Genomic DNA, 22,964 nt, shown 5'->3' with positions numbered 1-22,964 from the left:
AGAACATCTCTTGCAGCATCTCTTGCAAAACTTGTACTTATTATGTGGGTGGCCTAACCATTAGCCAGCTGGCATATAAAAAACCCCCACCCTTTCTACAGATACTCAAGGGATACCATGTACCACCAAGGAGCCGATCAATTAAGAGCCTCCTAAGTCAGAAAATCCTATGGTGAGTATTCTGGGTGTTGGGTATTTTGTGGTGGTGGTGTTAAAATTACTGGCTTGACAATATATTTAACCAGCAAATACTAAATAAGGAAATTATAATTATGAAGCACAAAACTCCCCAAAGTTTAGCCTCTGGTGCTCTGATCTTTTAAGCAAAGGCTGCCCTCCTTTACGGTGAGAAAATAAACATGGGAAAATAGACGTGACTGGCTGGGGATGGACTCACAAATTTAACCAGCCTCTTTTATCTCCCCTTTTTGTGATTGTGCTCTGCAAGACATTTCAGTTTGGTGACTACAACCTCCTATGCAAAAGCTAAGCCCAAAATGCAGTGCACAGCTTCAGAGGCTCACTTAATCTTAGACTGGCAGAAAGAATGAGAGAGGTGTCAAGGGTGATGCACAGCAGGCCTGCCAGAGCTGCCCCTGCCTGGTACCACAGGAAGAAGAGATCCTTGGCCTTATCAGATCTCCTTGGTAAAGACTCTGCACATTCCTAAGGAGGGGCTCAGGACCCATCACTTGGATAACCCGAAGCTCTGGGCAAGGGATGCGGAACAGGAGGAGAAAAGTCTTTGATCAGTTGAAAGGAGAGAAAAAAACTCCTACACAAAACCCCCACCATCCCGGGTATGCATTCCAACAATTGCTGCCAAGAGGACGTGACTGAGCCAGGGGTTGAGAATTCCTCCAGAGTAGAAGTGCTGGTCAGACAACCCACCCAACACCACATTTTAAAAATAGCATCCAGTTAATGCCGATTGTTTTACAGCTGTGTTGTTATTACTGCTAATGTCAAGAAAGAGCACTAAAAGGCTTTTAGAACTGAGGAGCTTTGCACTATCCCTGGTTCTCCCCTAAACTTTTGTTTAGGATAAGCTTTATTCTTACATTTCCTTTTTTTTTTTTTCTTTCCAAAGGTTTTCAACCCATCACCTCAAACCCCTAGAATTTTGCAGATTGTTTCCAAGGGGTCCAAACCAGAAACGAGTATATTATCACCAGGTATAAATTGCTTAAGCAGGGACCTGCATTGGCAAATTGCAAGGTTCCATAAAGCTAAGAAGGTTGGAAATCTCTAGGCCAAAGTACGGTTAGTTTGGTTTATAAGCCACGTAGAGGATTACAAGCACTGCAAAACAAGAGTAGCATTGTGATCTAATTGAAAGCCTTTGCATGCTGGGCATAGTAGTCAGTAAAATAAAAAGGCAGTATTTCACTATCTAGATTTGCAATATAGGAGTGCCATTAACAATAGAGAATTAAAAGATTATGTTTTCTGCATTATTTCATTCAAGAAGATTATAAGACAAAAGAAGAAAATGAAAAGGCACATACAGGAATTTTCTCCAGAATTGAAACTAGCTGTGACCTCTTTAATGTATTAAATGAATTAGTGCATTAAAGCTTCCTCCCCTCACCCGCAAATGTCCCCGTGGGAAGCAAAATTGTGCCATCTAGTGGGATTTAGACCAGGCCTTAGGTCTGTGTTCCCACCAGACACTGCGTTCCCAGCAGACCCTACAGACCACCATCCACCCCAACATGTCCATGTGTTTGCATGGACTTTTTTTTTTTGACCCTGCTTTGCTCCCAAGTTCAAATCCCTCCTCAGCTACAGCTGCAGGAAGGGTCTGTTCGCCCCGTCAGGCTTTGGGGCAGGGAGGGATTTGGGTGCTCAGAAGGGGGATATTCAAAAGCTCAATCAGGATTTGAAGGATGGCCAGTGTGTCATGAACAGAGACAAAGCAACTTTGCAGAGGCAGGCTCTGAAAACAGGGGCAAGCAGGGGCAAACACAGCTGGGCTGGCTGGCTACAGGGAAACTCCACTCCTTGAGCCAGGCAGCACAGGCAATGCAAAACACATCCCACAATGGCTGCTGTGAGTAGGAGAGTTGCTTTTTCATTTATCTGCTCAGTCCATGTTTCTTCATGGCTTCTGAGTGGATGGGAAAGGTGGGGATAAAAAATATTTTCATGAGTATGACCTGGTGAATTGGAACCACCAAAGCCATGGGGTTCACCACAGGTGAAGATACTCTCACTCGCCAAGCAGCCAGCAATCTTCTCGTTATGTGCTGCACAGCTAGGGAGCTGGTGTGTGCAGGGAACGGTGTAGCACAACCTCACTTCCTAGTACACGTTCATAGACTTAGCTCAGCAATAGACCTGATTTCTGTGCTATCTTTTAATCTTTGCCCTTTATGGACTGGCGTATCTTGATGGTAGACAGGCATTTTGCTGCTTGCATTTTTTTTTCTCCCATGCTAGTGATAGGAGAGAGCTCTGTAATGTACCTCTGCAACACTAAAATCGGGACAAGTGTTGGAAGTGACTTACATACCTGCCTAATAAAAACTGACTGATGTCCTCTGGGAGTGCTCGTTATTGCCTCAGCCACAACAGGTGAATGAGTAACAACTCCGTAAGGCGTTTTCACTATCAGGAAAAGTAAAGTTCACTGACCAATCCTCAAATAATTAACAACTCTTTCCTCTACAAATGCAGTAAGAAGTGACCTTTTCCAACAAAACATAAGCTGTTTTTCTCCAACTCAGAGCATCTCCTGGAATAATTGGATCAGCTCTGCACACCGGCTGACCTTTTGTCTTGTATGAATCAACATGGAAAGGAATCTTAAGAATGTTTTGATCATTTCTTTTGGCTTTTTACTTCTCTTCACTGCTTATGGAGGACTCCAGAACCTACAGGTAAGTGGAGCACGTCCCAGCAGTTGGCAAGACAGCTGGCTTGGAAGGGCATCATGCCAGCTGCCTGTGTGAAACCTGACAGATTTTCTGTGAGGACAGCATGCACAGTATTTTTTATGAAGTGGGTTGGGTCATCAGTTGGGTGCAGGTTAGTATCCCTCACTCATTTACTAAATATTTTACTCTAGTATTTCTCAAACAGTTTGAATACTTGTGTCAGGCTACTTCTTTAGGTCCATAAAAAGCTGTTTGAATGAAAACCAAATTTCTCTCAGATCTTTCTCAAAAGAAAAAAGCAAAATGGAAAACAAACTCATTTCTAGACAGGGATTCTTCTGAGTATTTCTAAATTGCTATGATTTTTATTATTAGTCACAGAATCATAGAATGGTTTAGGTTGGAAGGGACCTCAAACACCATCTAGTTCCAGCAACCCTGCCATGGGCAGGGACACCCTCCACTAGACAAAGTTGCCCAAAGCCCCCCCAGCTTTCCTGTTTCCCCTTCAGGTACTGGAAGGCTGCTGTAAGGTTTCCCCGGAGCCTTCTCTTCTCCATGAACAAGCCCAACTCCCTCAGCTTGTCTTCATGGGAGAGGTGCTCCAGCCCCTGATCATCTTTGTGGCCCTTCTCTGGACTCACTCCAATAGGTTCATGTCTTTATTATTCTGCCCCAGAGCTGGACGCAGTACTCCATGTGGGGGCTTAGCAGAGCAGAGTGGAGGGTAAGAACCTCCCTTGACTTGCTGGTCACACTGGGTTTTGATGCAGCGCAGGATACTGTTGACAATATATATAAATATATATAACATAAATTTAATACAACGATGTAAAATAAAAAACATGTATATCCAATCTATTAAATAATGTTCAAGTATTAAGTATAATGTATAAAGTATAAAAGAATACAGTAAGTCCTGGCATCATGATGTAATGTAATAATAAAAATATGATTTTAAATCAAAGGCAGCTGTGGCTTGTATTAGCATTAACATCTTAAAACATAGTAGCAGAGATGGTTTCCATAATATTTGAACACTTATGATACTGTCAGGTTGTTTAGTGTGGCCATATAAAAAGACTCAAGGTTGATGTTGCTGTCTATGAATACTTCAGATGAAATAAACACGAGGCAAAACTTTTCAGATTAGAAGACTCTGCTGGCCTAGCAACAAATAAATGAATATAAGCCATCCATAAGGAAATTTGGACAAGATATTAAAGAATTATCCTGACCAATTGGATTCTAGTAGGATTTCCCAACTGGTGTGGGAATCATCCGTACACTTTAAAGGTGGACCTTGATACTGAACATGATACATTTGTTTGCAATGAGGGGTTGACCTCATTACAGGAGGAGGTCCCTGCTAGATCTGTACATCTCCTCTCCTCAAGAATTTTCTGTTCATTGATCCTGTCAATTCCAAGTTCAGAGAAGTTTTGCAAAAACAGTCCCAAACATAGATGGAGAAGTTACAAGCTGAGCAGACTAACAAGGAGGGAATGATAAACTCAAGACCCCATGAGTCAGCAACACCCTCTGAAATTGTGCACGCTCAGGCTGAGTGCTAGAACGTAAAGCATCCCCTAACTCTGCAGAAAGGAGTGGCAGTGATTCATAAGGTAGCCCTCTCTCCATTTTGTCCTGGTGGTTATACGTGGCTGGTTGATATACCTTGACTGGTTGATATACCTGGCTGGTTGACTTGGTGAGGTGCAGTCATTGTATTGTAGCCTGTGGGAGAAGTATTAAAAATATGCATAATTTATTTCAACATTACACCCACTCTCAAAAAAACCCAGTAACAATCATATGATTTTGGAGTCCTGGCTCCTAATTTTTGTAAGCTGTAGCTGACAAAACCAGGCATGTCGTGTTTCAGAAATAAGACCACAGTGATCAGCCCGCAGTCATTTCTCTTCGCCTTTTCACAAAACAACCATTGCAGTTTCCAAATACATTGACACTGCTTGACAGAGAAAATTCCCTCTTCTCCTCACTGTCCTGATGCCTGCTTTGGGGGCTGGACTCGATGATCCCTTGAGGTCTCATCCAACTCTACAATTCTGTGATTCTTATTAAGGGAGCCACCGCAGGGCTTGCAAGTGTTGGATGCAACTGCCAACAGCCTTGCCCTCCTCCAGCGCCCTCCAGTGCTAAACCCCCCTCCCCATTCACTCCCCCTTGCAAAATCGTATCAGATCACCTAAGCTTTTAATGAAAACTAACAGGAAAATGCTGATAAGCAACACCCTGATCTTCTTATTGCAACTATTACAGTATCAAGATCAGAGAACTATTTTGAGCATAAAAATATAAAACCTGGTTAGATCAGTAAAATCTTAATCCTCCCTTTTGAAAATGTGAATCAATTACTGCCAGCTACAAAGGGTTGGTATGAGCATATTAGGATATTTGAACCTTTGCCTCTGAAGACTTTAGAAATTATCAGATCTGTAGTTTAAAGCAAAGAATCTTCCGATGTTGCCAAGTCAGCCCTTGCAATGCAGATCTGAGGATATTCCTGACAGAGAGGAAAAGGGAAGGCCAAGAAAAGGTTTTCCTTCATTTAGCTTGCTTTCAAAGAGAAACTCAAACAGACTACATTAAATAATCGAAAGCCTAACTTATCGAGGCTCCGAACCTGAGCAATCCTCACCTGATTCTTTATCATATTTTCCATAATCAGACTGCTTTGGGGAAAGGAGACAGCAATACCTATCACCTGCTTCCTTGTCTATTTCTGCCTGACACCACTCTCTGTACACCATAGAAACATGTGATAAAATCTGTCCCCGCTGGTTTTGTCTATGCAGAGCAGTCTCCACTCAGAAGAAGGCCTGGGCGTTGCTTCCCTAAGTGTTCTCTATGCTGCACTCATCTTATCATCCATGTTCCTCCCTCCAATACTCATCAAGAAGCTGGGCTGCAAGTGGACCATTGCAGGCTCGATGTGCTGCTACATTGCCTTCTCCTTAGGGAACTTCTATGCCAGCTGGTACAATTTATATACTTTAAACCTGTCTATTGTATTTGAACAACATCAGTAAGGGAGAATTTCATTCTTCTTTTTATTCTTAATCCCTACTCTACTTCTGTGTTTTGGATTTGATACAAAAGGTGTTACCTGCAAGAAAGAGGGATGCATAAATCCAGTAGCAGATGAAGCAGACAGATGAAAGTGTGCAAAAAGCCAGAATGAATGCATCCATCTGTCCACCTGAAGCTGCTTCACTGACTCCTGTGTGCAGCAGAGATTTCCATTCAGAAAAAAAGAATAATCAGCAGTTTAAAATCCAAGTGTCTTTTAGGGCTATTTTTGAAAAACCTGAAGGGAAGGCTGTCTTGCAGCCAGTGGCTCTGTGAATAGAGGACCACAGGAGGAAGCCAGCTGCTGTTTTGCCCTTTTGGACATGGATGAACAATTTGCTCCCATTCTCCAGTGACAGGGGCCACAACTTTGTGGAGGGAAGTTGTGATCCATCTTCTGAGACACAGGTGCAATTTAATGCTCTGTTACAAAAGGATAGGGCATGTGAATGCAGGCCTAGCCAGCCTGGCCTGCACCTAGCTCCTGGACACAGCTGGGACTGCTTGCACATCCTAAATTTCATAAGATATTTCTTTCTTCCATATAGTAGACTTATTGAATCACACAAAGGATAGATCTATTTCTTTGATGCCCATTTTTGCCTCCAGATCTTTGGTCAAATGATTATTATGCTAACGGATGATAACTATGCTAAATGAAGTGTTCTTTGGCAGGTACACGCTAATCCCTACCTCTGTGATCCTGGGCTTAGGAGGAGCACCACTCTGGTCTGCCAAATGCACTTACCTCACCATTGCTGGCAATTCATACGCTGAGAAAGCAGGAAAAAATGTGAAGGACATTATCAACCAATACTTTGGGGTCTTCTTTCTGATATTTCAGTCCGCCGGCATCTGGGGAAATCTTATCTCATCCTTGATATTTAGCCAAGCATCCAACAAAGGTAAAATACGTTTAAAATCTTGGTGCTGCTCTGTACAAACACAGCTACTTCCTGATAGTTAAAAGGTAGATTCTTGTAGCTGAGCTGGTGGTCCTCAGTTGCTTTCATAGTCAGTGGGAATGGGCACTTCAGATGTGACTTAGCTCATCTGGAGGTAGATGTCTGAAATAGATGGGCTCAATTGCTCTCTGGAAGTGTCTGTTTTCTATCAAGTCTTCATCAGCTGTAAAGAGAGTTCAGACAACTAGCCCACAAATAGATGTCTATTGAATTCCTTTTGAATCCCATCCCTGTGTGGTAAAGCACAGATAGGCTGCTGGCAGAGACAGTCTTTAACATCTGGCTCCTATGTAAAGTGGATTAAAATAAAAGGCAAAACAAGCAGCCTTTCTGCAATGCTTGTAGTATTGGATTAATTTGCTGTTAAACATTCAAGGTTAGTCAAGCTGACTCTGGTGCTTGCTGTAAATGAGTGATTTACAGAATTGTCAAGAAGAAATAGAAGTAGCTGTTGGCAGGAGTTTGCCTGCCAGGCTCCTCTGCTGTATTTCAGGCTCAGACAGCAGATGCCGATGTAGCTTGAGGAAATCACTCAACAGCACTGCCCTCATTTCCCATGCTTGTAATTGGTGTAAGCTTTAAAAGGGCAGTTGGGAAGATAAATTAATATTTGGACACCACCTCAGAGATTCAAAGTGCTACAAGGTATTATCATTGCAGTCTCCCATGCATTTCCTATCCTGTCAAAGTCAGAACAGGATGGACATAGAAAGAGCTTTCCACATACACAGCTGCTATGAATGGCAAGAAGGTACTTCCCTGGCTCAGTCAAACAGTATGTCCTCTGGAGGATATTCAAGTAGGTATTAAGTCAGGGGGCTGGCATCAGGTTTTAGTCTTTGAATCCTTGGGTTTATGCCAAACTAGTTGTCACAAGGGTGATACTTATGGAGAATGATGCTTCCTTTAAATCCAAGCAACTATAGGTGAAACACCATCAAAGCAGAATGCTAAAGGACTGCAAGTGGAACAGAGCCCTGCTGACCTGATCACTGAGCCACATGATGCCTCGGGAGGCAATGGCCATGCTGGCTTCATTTGCAGGGCAGAGGCTGTGATGCAGCTGTGGGGTCTGCACAGACTGCAACCATTTTACTCTCCTCTGCTTCAAAGCACACATCATATTAATAAGAGGATTAAAATACTCTTTTTTTTTTTCTTTATAAATCCCCTCCTAGTTTTACTTCTGAGGGTGTTCCTCTAAATACTAAAGAAACTGTTTTACTTATTTTTTATGAGTTACATTGGATTTCAGGAAATGCTGCACTCCTGGGAGGTGTGCTGTGAACAGCCCTCAAAGCCAAAGCCTTGCATATCTTCACAACAGCAATGAGCAGTCATACCATAAGCTTCCCTGCTGTGCCTTCTCAGTGAGACTCAGCTTTAATCTAGAGGGAGCTTCTTGGTGGGGGGGTGAGGAGGTAAGGATCTCCAGTCACTCACCTCTTTTCCTCTCCTCTGACAGTGCAGCAAACATATCCACCCATCTTGTTCATATACTTAAAATGTATCATTTCACTGAGCTGTTGGAAAGATAGGGTATGTATCTGCAGAATCAAGATGCATAAAATTCAGACATGTATGTACACTTGACATATTGCCTGCATCACTGCATCCAGACACAGCAAGGCAAGCTACACCATAAGGTAACACTACAACAGGAGACAGTAATCAATGTAAATGACAACAGTCATCCCTTCTCACTCATCAGTATTGCAGCCTTATTTAGAGCAAAACCTGCCTTGTGGCTTCTGTATCAGTAATTGCATATGACTGCATCTGAAGATGCATTCTTCATCTGCAAATGATGCACAAACAGATAAAAACTTGTTTTACACACTTACACACTCTACTAGTGGGACTCACCTTTTGCATATGGTAATTTTGCTGAGGGTCTGTTTGTTCAAAACCGTGTAGCGGTAGCCACTGGCTATAATAAGGTAATGGTTTTCTTTATGCTGTTAAGTGTTATCTGATGTTAAACCTAAAGTTGTTTATGAAGCCAGTTAAACAGCTGAATCACATTGCAGCAGCTTTGATTGGAGCCAGTGGGGAAAGATACACGAGAAGTAGTTACACAATAATCCTAATTGAAAATCCTGTTTAAGGAATCAGCCAAGGTGCACTGTATTGCCTTCATTATGCTACGACCAGTGACAAATTCTGCAGTGAAAGCACTGAAATAATTCTGGGGTTTTGATCAGCCTTCCTCACCACACAGCTTATTCAGGCTCACACTTTGGGTTAGTGCTTTTTCTTTACAGAGAGGGTACCTTAGGAAGTGGGCACAGTGACATGGTGGCACACAGGGTGCGTGAGTGCACACGTGTGTGTGGCTTCGACACGTGCCCAGCACAACACTGAACAAAACAAAGGTCTTACTCCAAACCCTGCCAAACTGTTCTAGTTTCAAGTATGTTCTCAAGGAGTCATAAAGCCAGTAATAAAGTAATAAAGTCAGGGAAAGCTGATTTCATGGAAGACTGCATTAGTGGGTAATTGTAATTTGAGTATGTAAACCAAAAAGGTGTCTCAAGGTGGTTTCCATTCCTGTAACACATACAGAAATTATCTGGACAGTGATAATGTGCTCTGACTGTATGAACTGAGTTCCATCAGTTCGGTGGTGGTGTACACTGAGGCACTTGTGGGGTATTATGATTAAGAGGTACAGATACACACTGGAACTTTGAATACTGCAAATTAAGCTTGGATTCAGATTTCAGCCTCTGGCTTTAGTCCATGTTTCTATGTAACCCTCAGTTCAGTGTTCTGTCTCAAGCAACTGTTTCTGTTAAACCAAATTTTTGTGTGTTAAACTGGGATTCTGAAGCTAAGCATCTTTAATCAGGAAGGATTTGAAACCAGGACTAATCACCAAGTGTTGGATTCCCATCTCCTTATATGTTTACATACAGCGTGCACTCATCTGATCTCTACACTGACCTGCCTTTCTTTCGGTTTTTACTGAATTAGTCGAAATCTCAGAAAAAAACCTGGCATGCTGTGGAGCACATGACTGTCTGACTGATACTGCTAACACCACTGGGTCAGCAGAACTCTCCAACTCCTTAATCTACACTCTGCTGGGGGTTTACACTGGTAAGTAATCCACACAATCTTTAATGACTGTCACTGATGGGGAACCTACTGTCTGTGAAGCCTAGCATGACTTTGCAGATGAAGTTTCCAACTTCCTCCTTCGATCCAATTTGCTAAAAGGAAATAAGACATCTGAGACCTGTAAACAATTCCTTCCTATATAGTTTCAAAGGCCTTTTGCCAGTGCTGTGTCATTTTTATCTAAAGGAACAAAACATTTGTTATACCTTTCACCTGGAATAAATCATAGAATCATAGGGGTTAGAAGGGACCTCAAGAGATCATCGGGTCCAACCCCCCTGCCAAAGCAGCTCCCCAGCTCATATTGCACAGATAGGCGTCCAGACGGGTCTTGAATATCTCCAGAGACGGAGACTCCACCACCTCCCTGGGCAGCCTGTCCCAGGGCTCTGTCACCCTCACTGTGAAAAAGTTCTTCCATATGTTGGTGTAGAACTTCCTGTGCTCCAACTTGCAGCCATTGCCCCTTGCCCTGTCTCCACAGACCACTGAAAAGGGGCTGGCCATTTCCCCTTGCATCCCATACTTAAGATATTTATAAACATTAATAAGGTCCTCCCTTAGTCTTCTTTTCTCTAGGCTGAACAGCCCCAGCTCACTCAACCTTTCCTCATAGGGGAGATGCTCCAGGCCCTTAATCATCTTTGTAGCCCTTCTCTGGACTCTCTCCAGGAGATCCCTGTCTTCTTTATACCAGGGAGCCCAGAACTGGACACAGTACTCCAGGTGGGGCCTGACCAGGGCAGAGTAGAGGGGAACGATCACTTCCTTCAACCTGCTGGCCACACTCCTGATACACCCCAGGATCCCATTGGCTCCCTTAGCCACCAGGGCACACTGCTGGCTCATGGCCAACCTGTCATCAACCAAGAACCCCAGGTCCTTCTCCACAGAGCTCTTCTCCAGCAGGTCATCCCCCAGCCTGTACTGATACAAATGGTTGTTCCTTCCCAGGCGCACGACTCTACACTTGCTTTTGTTGAACCTAATCTGGTTTCTCCCTGCCCAGCTCTCCAGCCTGTCCAGGTGTCTCTGGATGGCAGCGCAGTGTTCCTGTGTGTCAGCCACCCCTCCCAGCTTTGTATCATCGGGTACTTGCTGAGGGTGGATGCTATTCCCTCATCAAGGTTGTCAATGAAGATATTAAACAGGACAGGACCCAGCACTGAGCCCTGGGGAACACCACTAGTCACAGGCCTCCAGTCAGATTCTGCTCCACTGATCACCACCCTCTGAGCTTGGTCTGACAGCCAATTCTCAACCCACCTCACTGTCCACTCATCTATTCCATGCTCTTTCAGCTTTGCTATCAGGATGAATAAAGCTGAAGCCCAGGATGGTCACCCCACTGTTTCACCCAAAGTCAGTGTTGGTCTTACAGACTAGAATCAAAAGTATGCCCACATCACAATTAGAGGATTACAGCAGTTTATCCAGTTATGCATGAAACAGTTTTAAATTCACTCAGTTATCATGAACTAGTTACTTGGCAGATTTACATATGCATACAGAAGTCTAAGATGCAAAGAGCAGCCCAGCTAGTGGTACTTGGACTCACCAACTTCTTGTCATGTGGGGATGCTTATCAGAACAGGCAGGTGTCCTACAATGTGTAAAACAGTTTAGCACAAGAACTACACTTTAATTAGAGGTGGACTTGAAAGACAGCTCCCAGAACATGCAGTCATTTGGGGAGAGATTTTTGGATCTCTGCTGAGATTGACAACTTCAGTCAATTCTTAGCTCTGTTGACTGAATTCTAATACCTTAGTGTGAAAGGCAAAGATAGAGAGAAGCACTAGAAGAATTAGCATGTCTCCCATTTAGTAACTACAGCTGCTATAGACCTTCTTTGCATAAGGCCAGAAAGGAATAGAAGATGGGGAAGGCTGGTGCCACCAAAAATTGAAAAGACCAAAATAGATGTGCAAAGATTCATTTAGTGAGGAAAGTTCAAAAAGTATCCGACTCAAAACAAGTTATTCTCTGGATAAAGGAGAAGTATCTGGCAAGGCAATATGTCACCTTAGTTCTGCTAAACTGTCTTTGCAGTCTCTGCACACAGATGTACTCTCTGTACTGAGACAGATGCATTGAATTTGTCATAAACTCAAGTAGAGAGTATGCAATCTGCCCAGAGCCAGCCCTTGCCAGACAAGGGCATCACAACAAGCCTTCCCTCCTTCCCCGACCTCCATTCCTAATTGATGAGAAAATGCAAAGAATATCCCCTACACTTCCTTTCCAGAGTGTGCTGGAGCTGATGCCTTTCTGCTAAAGGCAGGTTTGGCTCACAAGTTTAAATTTAAATTTGATGACTAACACACAGCGCTCCCTTAGGCTTTGCTCATGCAAAATGAATGCAACCCTGCTGTCTACTGACCCTGCGTCAGTAGGGTTTCATTTTTCTTTTAAGCTCTTAATAAAAGATATGTCTTTTCCTACCTCGAGGGAAACCAAATAGCTAAATATTTCATTCACAGACATTTTTTAAATGTCTCCTCTATTTGGTTGCTGAATGCATATTTTGCCCAGCTCGGGCGGAGACCATCAATAATGGAAAAGTCTTTTGTTGTTTAGTTTTCTCAAGGACTGTGGATGTTTCTATTTATGCTCGTGCCAACCTCTATTAAGCCATGTAGTTACTTATCTCCTACATCGATCTTGATTCATTTGCCCTATTTGATGGAATACTTGTCCTGTAAATGTGGATGTTCTCACGCATGTAAGTCCTTACATCAACCCACAGTCACTAACAAGCACCCTGGCAGAAATGACAGTGGCTTACATCACAAATGGCTCACAGCTCAGCCACAGTGGAGAACCAGGACACTGGAGAATACAATTCTAGGAGACATGGATGAGAAATGATAAGCAATAAAAAACCGAGGCAAATTTAGTCTAAATCTGCTCATGTATTTTAAAAGTTCACAGGAAGGAGCATGCCCGTACACAGTAACATAGGATCACACTAAACAGGCAGTGTGAATGGGAAAGAGGTGCCTGGTTCTCCTCTTACCCTGAACTCCACTTGTTTCCATGGATGGAATTCCAGTCAGCACAAGTAAGAGAGGAAACATAATCATGCCTTGCATTCCTAACGAAGCAATCAGTTGAGAATCCATGGCTGCCTAATGTATATTATAAGACACAGTTATCTTCTTGATAACATGAAAAACACTGTATCAATTCACTCTACAAGCCACAAACCTAGACCAATATACATGATTACTTTCTGATTAACTACCCCGTGTACTCTTTTGCATGCTGCTTCTGCTAGGAAATTCTAGGTTCAAAGCTGTAACTTCCACCTTTTTCAAGTCCCTCAGAGTTGCTTGCTGTCATCTTTAAAATACCATGTATTTTGCACTCAAAGCATGGCTCTGAGCTGACAGAAAAAAACAAACAAGCAGCATATACTGGGATCCAAGACAGCAGTTCTACTTTGAGCCCTTTGTTTTGCTTTCTGTGTATTTGAAGGAAGATTCCCCCCCCCCCTCCCCAGCCATGAAAGCCTTGGCTCTGGAAGTGAATATTCCTCTCTCATGTTGATTTAAAGCCTTTTGATAGCTCCCAAGGGAGCTGTTTCTGGCCAGCTCCCCATCCCTGCGACCCTTGGCTTGCCCTGGAAGGGTGAGCGATCACCCTCCGCGGCCATGCAGCTGGCCTGGCGGCTCTCACAACAGGCCGGTCACAGTTAAGCTGAGGGGATTTGGGAGGTGTGCAACTGTATGCAGAAGATGTGAATGTAGATCAGGCCGCCTTGTTTACACAGAAATGGCCTTTACGCTGAAGCGGAATCAGATGCATCTGCCAAAACATCCCACAGAGAGCTGAGCACTAAGTCAGAACAATAACAGCAGCAAGTGACTTCCCATCATTCTTCCAGCATTCCTCATTTTTTTCATGAACTTTTTGTTTTGTTTTTGCAGCTAGTGGTGTGCTAGCTGTGCTGCTGATTGTTATATTTCTGGACCAGATCAAATCTGACCAAGCAGAGACTGAGAAACTAGAGACAACATCCTTTTGGTCTACGTTCCTAGCAACTTTCCAGCATCTTAAAGATAAAAGACAGTGTCTTCTAATCCCTCTGACAATGTACAGTGGGTTGGAACAGGGATTTCTTTCTGGCGACTACACAAAGGTGTGGATGACAATCAAAATCTATTTATGCAACTGATCTTTGTGCCTTTGTGCCTTACTATTGCATCTGATCTATATTTACTTGTTCAATGAAGGTGTTTTCAATGGTGATTTGTGGTTTGCTAAATTACTGCTTACTTCTACTTGAATGAACTCTGAGCGACATCTTCAAACAGGAGAGGCCAGCAGTAAATACGCCCCTTGGAACAGCCCTAAAAAGAGTGCTGTAGAGAGTTTAACTCACCAGTGGAGGCCACAGCAGAGAGCTACAGGTTCAAACTCTTCAGATTGTTGTAAATAACAAACTTGGATAAGAGCCAGAACTCTGCAAAGCTTTTATATCTTCCTTCCTTCTGGTTTCCCTAGAGTTTGTGTAAGTGCAAGTCAGCACACATACCATGTGTTTTATTTTGAGAACCTTTACGGTAAGAAGGCAAACCCTCAATGGGGCTGGCTGAAAGCCCTCACCAATCACTAGAGCAACAGCTCCAAACCCTAACAGACTGAAATGGTCAAAAACACCTCTGCTCCTTCAGTTTCTTCACAAACCTAGACACATAACAGGTGTGCTCTTCAGACATTTCTCCAGAAAGACTCCAAAGGAAGGAAGCAAATGTCCTGAGATGATTATTTGACACTTAAGCTTTCAAAGCCTGCATGTAAGCAGATGGAAGAGTGCATTGACTGCTGTATTTGAATGGATTCAAAGGGGCACAGCATGGCCACCTCCATTGGCTGCTCTTATAGGTGAGGTCCTCTCCATTTCTTGGGAGCTGCTCCGTAATGACCATAGTGCTGACTGTCAATTTGCATCTCTTGAGCAATGAAGAGAAGTGCCACTTCCAGTAGTTTTATTTACATAGAGAGCAGTGCTTGTTTCTTCTCCTGCTTATTACTGCTTGTGTGGCATCAGTCTGATTGGGAATTGAAGTAGGAATATCACTGCTGAAGGCCAACTATGTCAATGCATTCTTGTCAGCAAACTCTGTAGCTTTGCTCTTTTGATCTCAACCACTATTTACTGAATACCCAGGCTAAGACCCTTGAGCCTTAGCTGCATATTGTCACTGAAGAAAATGTGTCACCTCTGTTTCTTCTCTTCCAGGCGTATGTGACCTGTGCCCTGGGGATACATTACGTTGGTTATGCGATGATCTGCTTTTCAGCTGTAAATTCCCTCTGCTCTCTGCTTTTTGGAAAGATCTCTCAGTTCACGGGTAGAAAACTTCTGTTTGCATTAGGTATGTAAAGATTCCTTAAAGGACTCATCACCTCATGTAACATAACAAATCCAGTGCTCCCCACCTTGCATGCATGAGAGTTCACTGCCAGCTGTCAATGAAAACCACAGTCAATCTGGAAGGAAACACACTCATGAGGAGGGAGGCAACATAGTTAACCACTGTAGCGAGATAGTTGCCTTACATCACTTTGCTGGTGATGTAGTTCACCCTGCTTTTGAGGGTGCTGTACATACCCTAGAGCTTTGACACTTTATAGCATACTTTTAATGCAACCAGTGATAAATGGTCTTACAACACAAATGTTGAGGCCTACACAGACCTGAGGAGGATTTCTCCACCAGGGTGAAGCCTCCTCAATTTTATGGGGTGACAACAACTGAGAATCTCATGAGATATGCTGTTGATTTGAGTCTCAGGGGATGGTGAACTTGTAAATCTAAGCAACCTAGTCTAGGAATTTCAGGAAAATGTTTAAAGGTTAGCCTGGTGTCCTTTTCACTACTTGTTCTATAGGGAGAAAAATGAAAGTCTTATGTCAGCATATCAGGCTGGAATAAATTGAGGGCTTGTGTATGGTACAGTAATTTCCAGGTTGCCATGAGAGGAGATTTGTATATTTAAGAACATCTCACTCTCCAGAGAACACTGGTCCAATGAGTAACAGAGTGATGGAGGCAGAAAAACACAAAGAAATGTGTCATTTGTGACCCCCTATCTACCAAGCTATTTACTGAAGTGTACTAATACCTTGTTTCCATTACACAGTAACCTGTATGATTAGAAACATCACCGACTGAGTCAATGTGCATCTAGACATTCCAGGCATTTCCCCACAGGAAATTTTAAACCTGCACAAAGAAATTTAGAGTCTGCTATGCTACAGTCACTACTTCAGAAATTCTTCTGCATGTGTCTAGCCTCGGTGTATGTCTCACTCTAGGAAGCTCATTTTAGATGATGATGATGATTATTATTATTAAGAAAAACCGTAGTGTTAGTAATGCAAGTCCTCTGAACCCCTCAGTTCTGTTTAATGCTCTTTGTACTCAGCCTGTGAAGGTGTGTCGAGGGGGGGGGAGGAGGGGGCGAGGAGGTGGGAGGGGAGGTGTAATCATTCCCTCATTTACAAACCACTTTTTAAAAGAAAGACAAAAAGTCACCAGACCCTCTGCATATCCCTAACTGTCTCCTCTGGCCCTGAAAGGAAATCTATGTTTAAGGACTAGGTAAGGAGAGCAGAAGGGTGCTTCCATTCCCTTCCCACATACCTCATGTGATGACTGCAACTCTTTCAGCAGTCCCTTCTCCTACTCAGTGGCACTTCTTGTCCCTTGGGCTAACAGCCATATCAGTGCCAAGGATCTCTCAGCTCAGGACACTGCTAAGAATTATTAATTAAAGACACTCAAAGGACTGCATTGTCTGGTATTGCATGTGATATCAACTCAGTCAGTGCAAATATCAGTGAACCAGAAAGATTTTTTTAATGCCTTGTGCTCTAGTTGGGGGAAGAATTTGACTGTGTCATCTACCACTACCTGTCCTGTTTGTAATTGCATTTATATTTCTCTTCTTTCTTTCTAAATTAACAGCCACGGTTACAAACATATCCTGTATAATAGCCCTACTGCTGTGGAAACCTCATCCTAAGCAGCTTGCTGTGTTTTTTGTGTTTCCTGCTCTTTGGGGTCTAGCTGATGCCATTTGGCAAACACAAACGAATGGTAAGTCCCAGTGACAATGAAATGCATCCTCTTGAGATATAAAAATCTGCATGTTTGTATTTATAAAACAACACATCATAAAAATGATAATGGGTTTAAGTCAGCATCTAAATGTATCTTAGCTTATTGGAAAATAGAATAAATAAGAATAAGTTGGGAATATGGAAGTAAAATACTGATTAAACAATTTTTTCCAAGATGAAGAGAGAAGAACACTGAAGAAGATAATGTGAATTCAGAATAAATGTTCTGGAGGAGTACAGATATTTCAAAGAAAGCTAGAAAACTAAGAAGAATGATACCTTTAGTCTGTCTTGCTATAAAGGAGAGCATTCTGAATAAAAAAAAATCAAATCAAAGCTCAGCAGCAAAATAAGCAGTAAAATTGCTGTTGAGAGTTATTAGGAAAAAAATTGAAGAAGAAAAACAGAGATCAACATTATGCAACCAAGTAAATCTATGTAGTTCTGATTTGGGCCATTTCAAAAATCATAATCCAATGCGATAAGGCATAAGAGGGCAATAAAAAGGAGCAGAGTCACGGGACACTTCCACTTAAAGGAAGACAAACAAACTAAATTGCTTTAGCCTGGACAAGTGACAAGTAAGTAAAGCAGTCAGTAAGACCATTAGTACTATGGAGAAGGTGATTAGAATTTACTATTTCTCTTAGTAACAGGAATAGTGGCACCAAATAAAGTTATCAGGCAGCAGGCTTTATAGAAATCAAAATAAATGCTTTATTCACACAATGCATAATCAAATTATGGGATTCACTGCCAAAAATATAAGTGTTTTAAAGCTGGAGTTACATCACGTCAGGGGGAAATGTTCTTGAGGACTATCAAAGCCTGGTAGTCAAGAGGAAATCTCCAACTCGGTGCTGCTTTTGTCTTTGCCAGAGCCAGGAGGACATTGGATGGGAAAGGTGGATGTATATTTGTCTCATTTGTTGCTCTCCTAGCCTAAGAGTCTGTAACTGAATTATGCCATTGTACGTCTATCTGATGCATTAAGGTTTTTCTTATAATCTTTGATGTTCTTTTGCTTTGTGATACAGTACAGTTGTTACATTCACATAATGAGCTGATCATAGAATCACAGAATCACAGATAGGTTTGGGCTGGAATGAATCTTAAAGTCCATCTAGTTCCAACCCCCTGCCATGGGCAGGGACACCCTCCACTAGACCAGGTTGCCCAAAGCCCCATCCAACTCGGCCTTGAAGATTTTTAAGGGAGGGTGTATCTACCACTGTGTAAGTACAGAGAACCTAAGTGTTAGAGAAGGTGGCCATGGAGTGGCTGCAGTTCCTGCCCCTCAGATGAGGCATAGATGGTGGACAGTGCTTCATGCTTATGTGACGACGAGTGAGGTCTGCAGTGCTGAGACTAGACTGCCCTCTATCACAGCACAGTAATAGGTCATCTCTGTTACCAAATTCTTGCAGAATACTTGGGATAATTTCACATTCATGTTATCTCAGAACACTCCCCCCCCCCCCCCCCAAATTTTCCTTATGCTAGCACAGTATCACAGTAACTTCCTTTGTGTGTGTGTGTCTGTCTGTCTGTAGCCAGTTCAGCTCTTCCACAGCTCCTGGTTATAAAATGATAAAGAGTTTGTCACACTGTTACACTGAAGCATCGAGTGATGACCTGAAACCTTAACAGAGATGTCCAGTGACATTACTCGACCCCTGCAACCCAGACCGGGATCTTAATTTTGACATGCCCATTTAGGACTAAATCTCTTCTCCCCTTCATCAGTTTTATGCAGATATGCACCACAGCTCCAAAGGCTATGAGGTGTGATAAGACCTCTAAACCAGCACTGGGGACCAAGGTCTGTGGTCCTTCCTTTGGCGAGCTCCCACTACTGCTGCCTGGGCCTCGGTAGATTAACCACTGAATAAATACAATGGCTTTGTGCCACATACTTCAGGCATTTCATGGTAATAGAAGATGCCTCAGCTGGCGGTGGATAGTTAATACTGGAGTTCCCTCTAGAGGATGTATTGGCTCACAGTAGGTGAGTCACTTCATCTTCTAAAAGTTTCCTAATATGTTTGTGGACACTCTCACTTATTTCCAGTGAAAGCTGCCTCATTTCAGAGTGTGTAATGCCCTCTCTTATCTAACCTGAACACAAATGCTGTTATTACCCCCCTGGCAATAACTGCACAATAACAACTGCGTGGCACAGAGCTACTGGGTAGACTGCAGTAAAATAAAGTTCTTTCTAGGTGCCCTTAGCAAGGATATGAATCAGTCTGGGAAGTTTATAAATCTGGAATCAAATTGTTTCTTGAGGTCCTGTTATATACCCACGCCTACTAGTACCAGGGGAAGGAGTGGGAAAATGGGTATTAGTAAGCAGGGAGGAGAACTTCCATGGAAGTGAGCTGCAAGAATTCAGAGCTAGCAGCCTCTCCACTCAGCCAGCTTGGCAGATCCTGCTAAAGGTTCAGCCAGGCAACTTGGCCACATTGCACTCCTCAGTGTTTGTGATAAGAGCAAATGTTTAGGTTTGAGGCAAAACCACCACTGCGGTGCTACGTAACTGCTAGCTAATAGAATCATAGAATCATAGAATGCTTTGGGTTGGGAGGGACCTCACAGCCCATCTAGTTCCAACCCCTCTGCCATGGGCAGGGACACCCTTCACTAGATCACGTTGCCCAAAACCTTATCCAACCTGGCCTTGAACACTGCCAGAGATGGGGCTTCCACAACCTTTGTGGGCAACCTGTACCAGTGCCTCACCACACTCATAGTAAAGAATTTCTTCCTAACATCTAATCTAAACCTACCCTCTTTCAGCTTGAATCCATTCCCTGTTGTCCTATCCATATACCATATATGGTAGCAATAATACCATAGATGCATCCTGGAAACAAGACCTTTCCTGCCAATTCATCTTTTCCTTTACCTTGGACTAGAACCCCACTCAATTCTTCCATCATTTCAATCAAGAAAAAAGCGGTTTCAAAATAGCAAGGGAAAACAGGTACCAGCTGAAACCCAGAATCTTTACACATCAGAAACCTTCCTGTATTAAACTCTTCTCACTAAGGCCTTTTCAGAAGATAACACAGGGCACATCAGCAAAGTTATATGAACAACTTGTACTTGTTCATTTATGAGGCAAAATAATTCATGCTGCACTCAGGCAGCTTAATGAACTAAGCATGTTTTGTGACGCGCTTGTCCAGGTTTTTCATCATGTCTAAACTGAATCATTCAGTAAACGTGCTCTTAAAGTCATCAGGAAGTAGTGAATTTTTACATACAGATGATGTCTTCCCCTTCTTAACAAAACCAAAGGGTTAGCTGACCCTACCCAGATTTCTAGAGAACTTTGTACTCTGCCTTTTGGCTGAATGTGCATATTCAAACAGATGTGTTGGTAGAGAAGTGTATGAGAAGAGTCAAGGTTCATGATACGTCTCCCCTTCCCTCCCTACACACCACAGCTGAATCAGTGGAAACTCTCTCTTCTTTATCACCACTGATGATAGCTCAGCATAAGGAGGAAAACAGGCCCTCTCCCCTTCCCTGTGTGACCAACCTGTCAGACCCGGAGTCTGGGAATCCCTCCCTGACTCCCAGTTGTGGGTGCGCAGCTGACTGAACTCAGTGGGAGCTTCCCAGTGAACACAACTGCATCAGTTTAACTAGGTCTCTATGCCAAGCAAGCTCTCCAGTTGCTGCCCAGAGGATATTCGTTTTGCTCACCTGCCCAGAGGCTGAAAATTTGAAAACCTGGCTATGCCAGAGAAGCAAATTTCCTTTGTGTATCAAGTCTGAGCCCAGTAGTAACAGCTTCCTGATTGAAGTGTTTTGGGTGAGTTTCCCTGAACTTGGCAAGTATGAATAGGACACGTGTCTTGCACAGGCAACACTGTGCGAGCCTCCCCTGGGGGCTCCCTCAGGGCGAGGTCTGGTGAAAAAAAAGGGACGTGCATTTTATGTGAACAATCTCTGCATGTTCTTAGGCAGGTGAAAAATGGTTTGAAGAACAAGTAGACAGTGCATTCTTTTTTCTTTCCTCCCATTTTCTTTCCCTTTTTCTCTGATGTTCTCTATTTTGTCATTGTTGTTCTGTTATTTCACTTATAACAATCCATAGAAGTGCAAAAATGTTTTAGGACAAAGATCGTATTTTCCTTTTTCTGATATTTATGAAGGAGGGTCTCTCTTTCTCATTGTGGTCTATTTATTCCCTTTGCAGAAAACACATGGTTTCAGACTTTACCTTCAAAAATCATGTCTCTCCTTCCTTCTAGGACTCTATGGCATTTTATTTGAGAAACACAAGGAGGCTGCCTTTGCCAATTACCGTCTCTGGGAATCAGTTGGATTTGTCATTGCCTTTGGTTATAGTACCAAACTGCAAGTCTACATCAAACTGTACATTTTATTGTCTGTGCTGGTGTTATCTATGGTGACGTATGGAGTGGTTGAGTACCTGGAAGCTAAGAGTTCCCCTGGGACCCCTACTGCTGCAAAGAAGAAAAACATAGAGCCCTTCACCCAGGAAACACCCATGTAATCCAACAGGCTTAGTGTGATGGAGGCACATCAAACTGGCCAGCTTCTACAAGCATGTCTCCAAGGATGTTCCAACATGTACTGTGTCCAGAAAGGGACTAAAGGAACAGAATTCAAGGCCAGTATAATGCAAATGTCTTAGGAGAAAAAAAATCTCTTTTGACATCTTGGCTTTATAAGTAAAGATTATCTTCACCCTTTCATACAGATGATGAACTAATTTTTTTTTCTTTTATTAATAAAGTCTTAATGAATGTAAACCTGATGCTTAAAAGTCCTCACATTTTTGTATCAGTGCATCAGGCCTCGGTCCACAGTTTTACAATCAAACCTGAAAAGCCCATGCATAACATCAGAAGATGGCAGCAACTGTGGTTGCTCAGCAGACTGCAGACAATGCATATCATGTCACAGAACCAGTATTTATAAAGATTTACATTGTTCTTATCCTGCATTCTTTAGCACTTGCTAAACACAACTTCAAGTTAAAAACTGGCCATATCTGAACACCACAACATCTGTTAACTGCCGTTAACCTGTCTTAGGTCAGCAGATAAACTTCTCTGCCTTCGTCATCCCTCTGTCCCAGCACTCTTCCCTTATTGGTTTTCTTGTTTTAAATTTTTCCCTCATCACTTAGAGCAGTTTTCTCCCAAAACAGATGCCTTCTGCATGACCAATGACAAAATTTCCCCACTTTCCCACCCATGGACAGAACTATTTTCAAGATAAGCAGCCAGGGCATGTTACTTGGGCAACCCAGCCATGAAGAGGATGGAGATAACAGTGCAAGTCAGAATGAGAAGGAGAAAAGGAGAATGGTCTTGTAGCGTCTCCTTGAAACCTATATGCATGTAGCAGTGGCTCCAATAAGGAATTCCTTCATCTCATTTCAACTTCTATTGAGTTTTATATATACTATATTGTTTTCAGATTTGGATTTTTGTGGGTTTACTGCAAGGAGGAGAGAATTACAGTGCAATTACTGGGCATTGTCTTTACATCTTGATAAGAAGTCTCTGTAGAGATATGATCATTTCTGGTAATGATGCCATGTATGATCACATCCTCTATGTGAGGGAGACAGCATAACAGAAATTGAAGACTGTTCAGCTCCAAGATTAGTGCTGCCTCCAGAAATAATCTACATGGTTAGTTAAGTTGCTGCATGCTATGGAACCAACAACTGAAGATACTTCTCTGTTATTAACCGTAACAAGAGGATAAGGCACCATATGAT

The 22,964-nt window shown here is 42.7% G+C and overlaps 1 protein-coding gene across 1 annotated transcript; it reads left to right on the top strand.

The window, feature by feature from the left end:
- Nucleotides 1-2,795: 2,795 nt before the first annotated feature.
- UNC93A (unc-93 homolog A) lies at nucleotides 2,796-21,725 on the top strand (the record flags this gene model as incomplete). Its single annotated transcript, XM_084262221.1, has 8 exons — nucleotides 2,796-2,882; nucleotides 5,699-5,880; nucleotides 6,648-6,877; nucleotides 9,914-10,039; nucleotides 13,993-14,204; nucleotides 15,309-15,444; nucleotides 17,040-17,171; nucleotides 21,460-21,725. The coding sequence occupies 8 exons, from the start codon at nucleotides 2,796-2,798 to the stop codon at nucleotides 21,723-21,725; spliced, it is 1,371 nt and encodes a 456-aa protein (XP_084118347.1).
- Nucleotides 21,726-22,964: the final 1,239 nt, after the last annotated feature.

Source organism: Gallinula chloropus (genome assembly GCF_964237585.1).
Source record: "Gallinula chloropus genome assembly, chromosome: 3".
Taxonomy (NCBI): Eukaryota; Metazoa; Chordata; class Aves; order Gruiformes; family Rallidae; genus Gallinula; species Gallinula chloropus.
The sequence above is the reverse complement of the archived record's forward strand: the minus strand, read 5'-3'. Positions and strand labels throughout refer to the sequence as shown.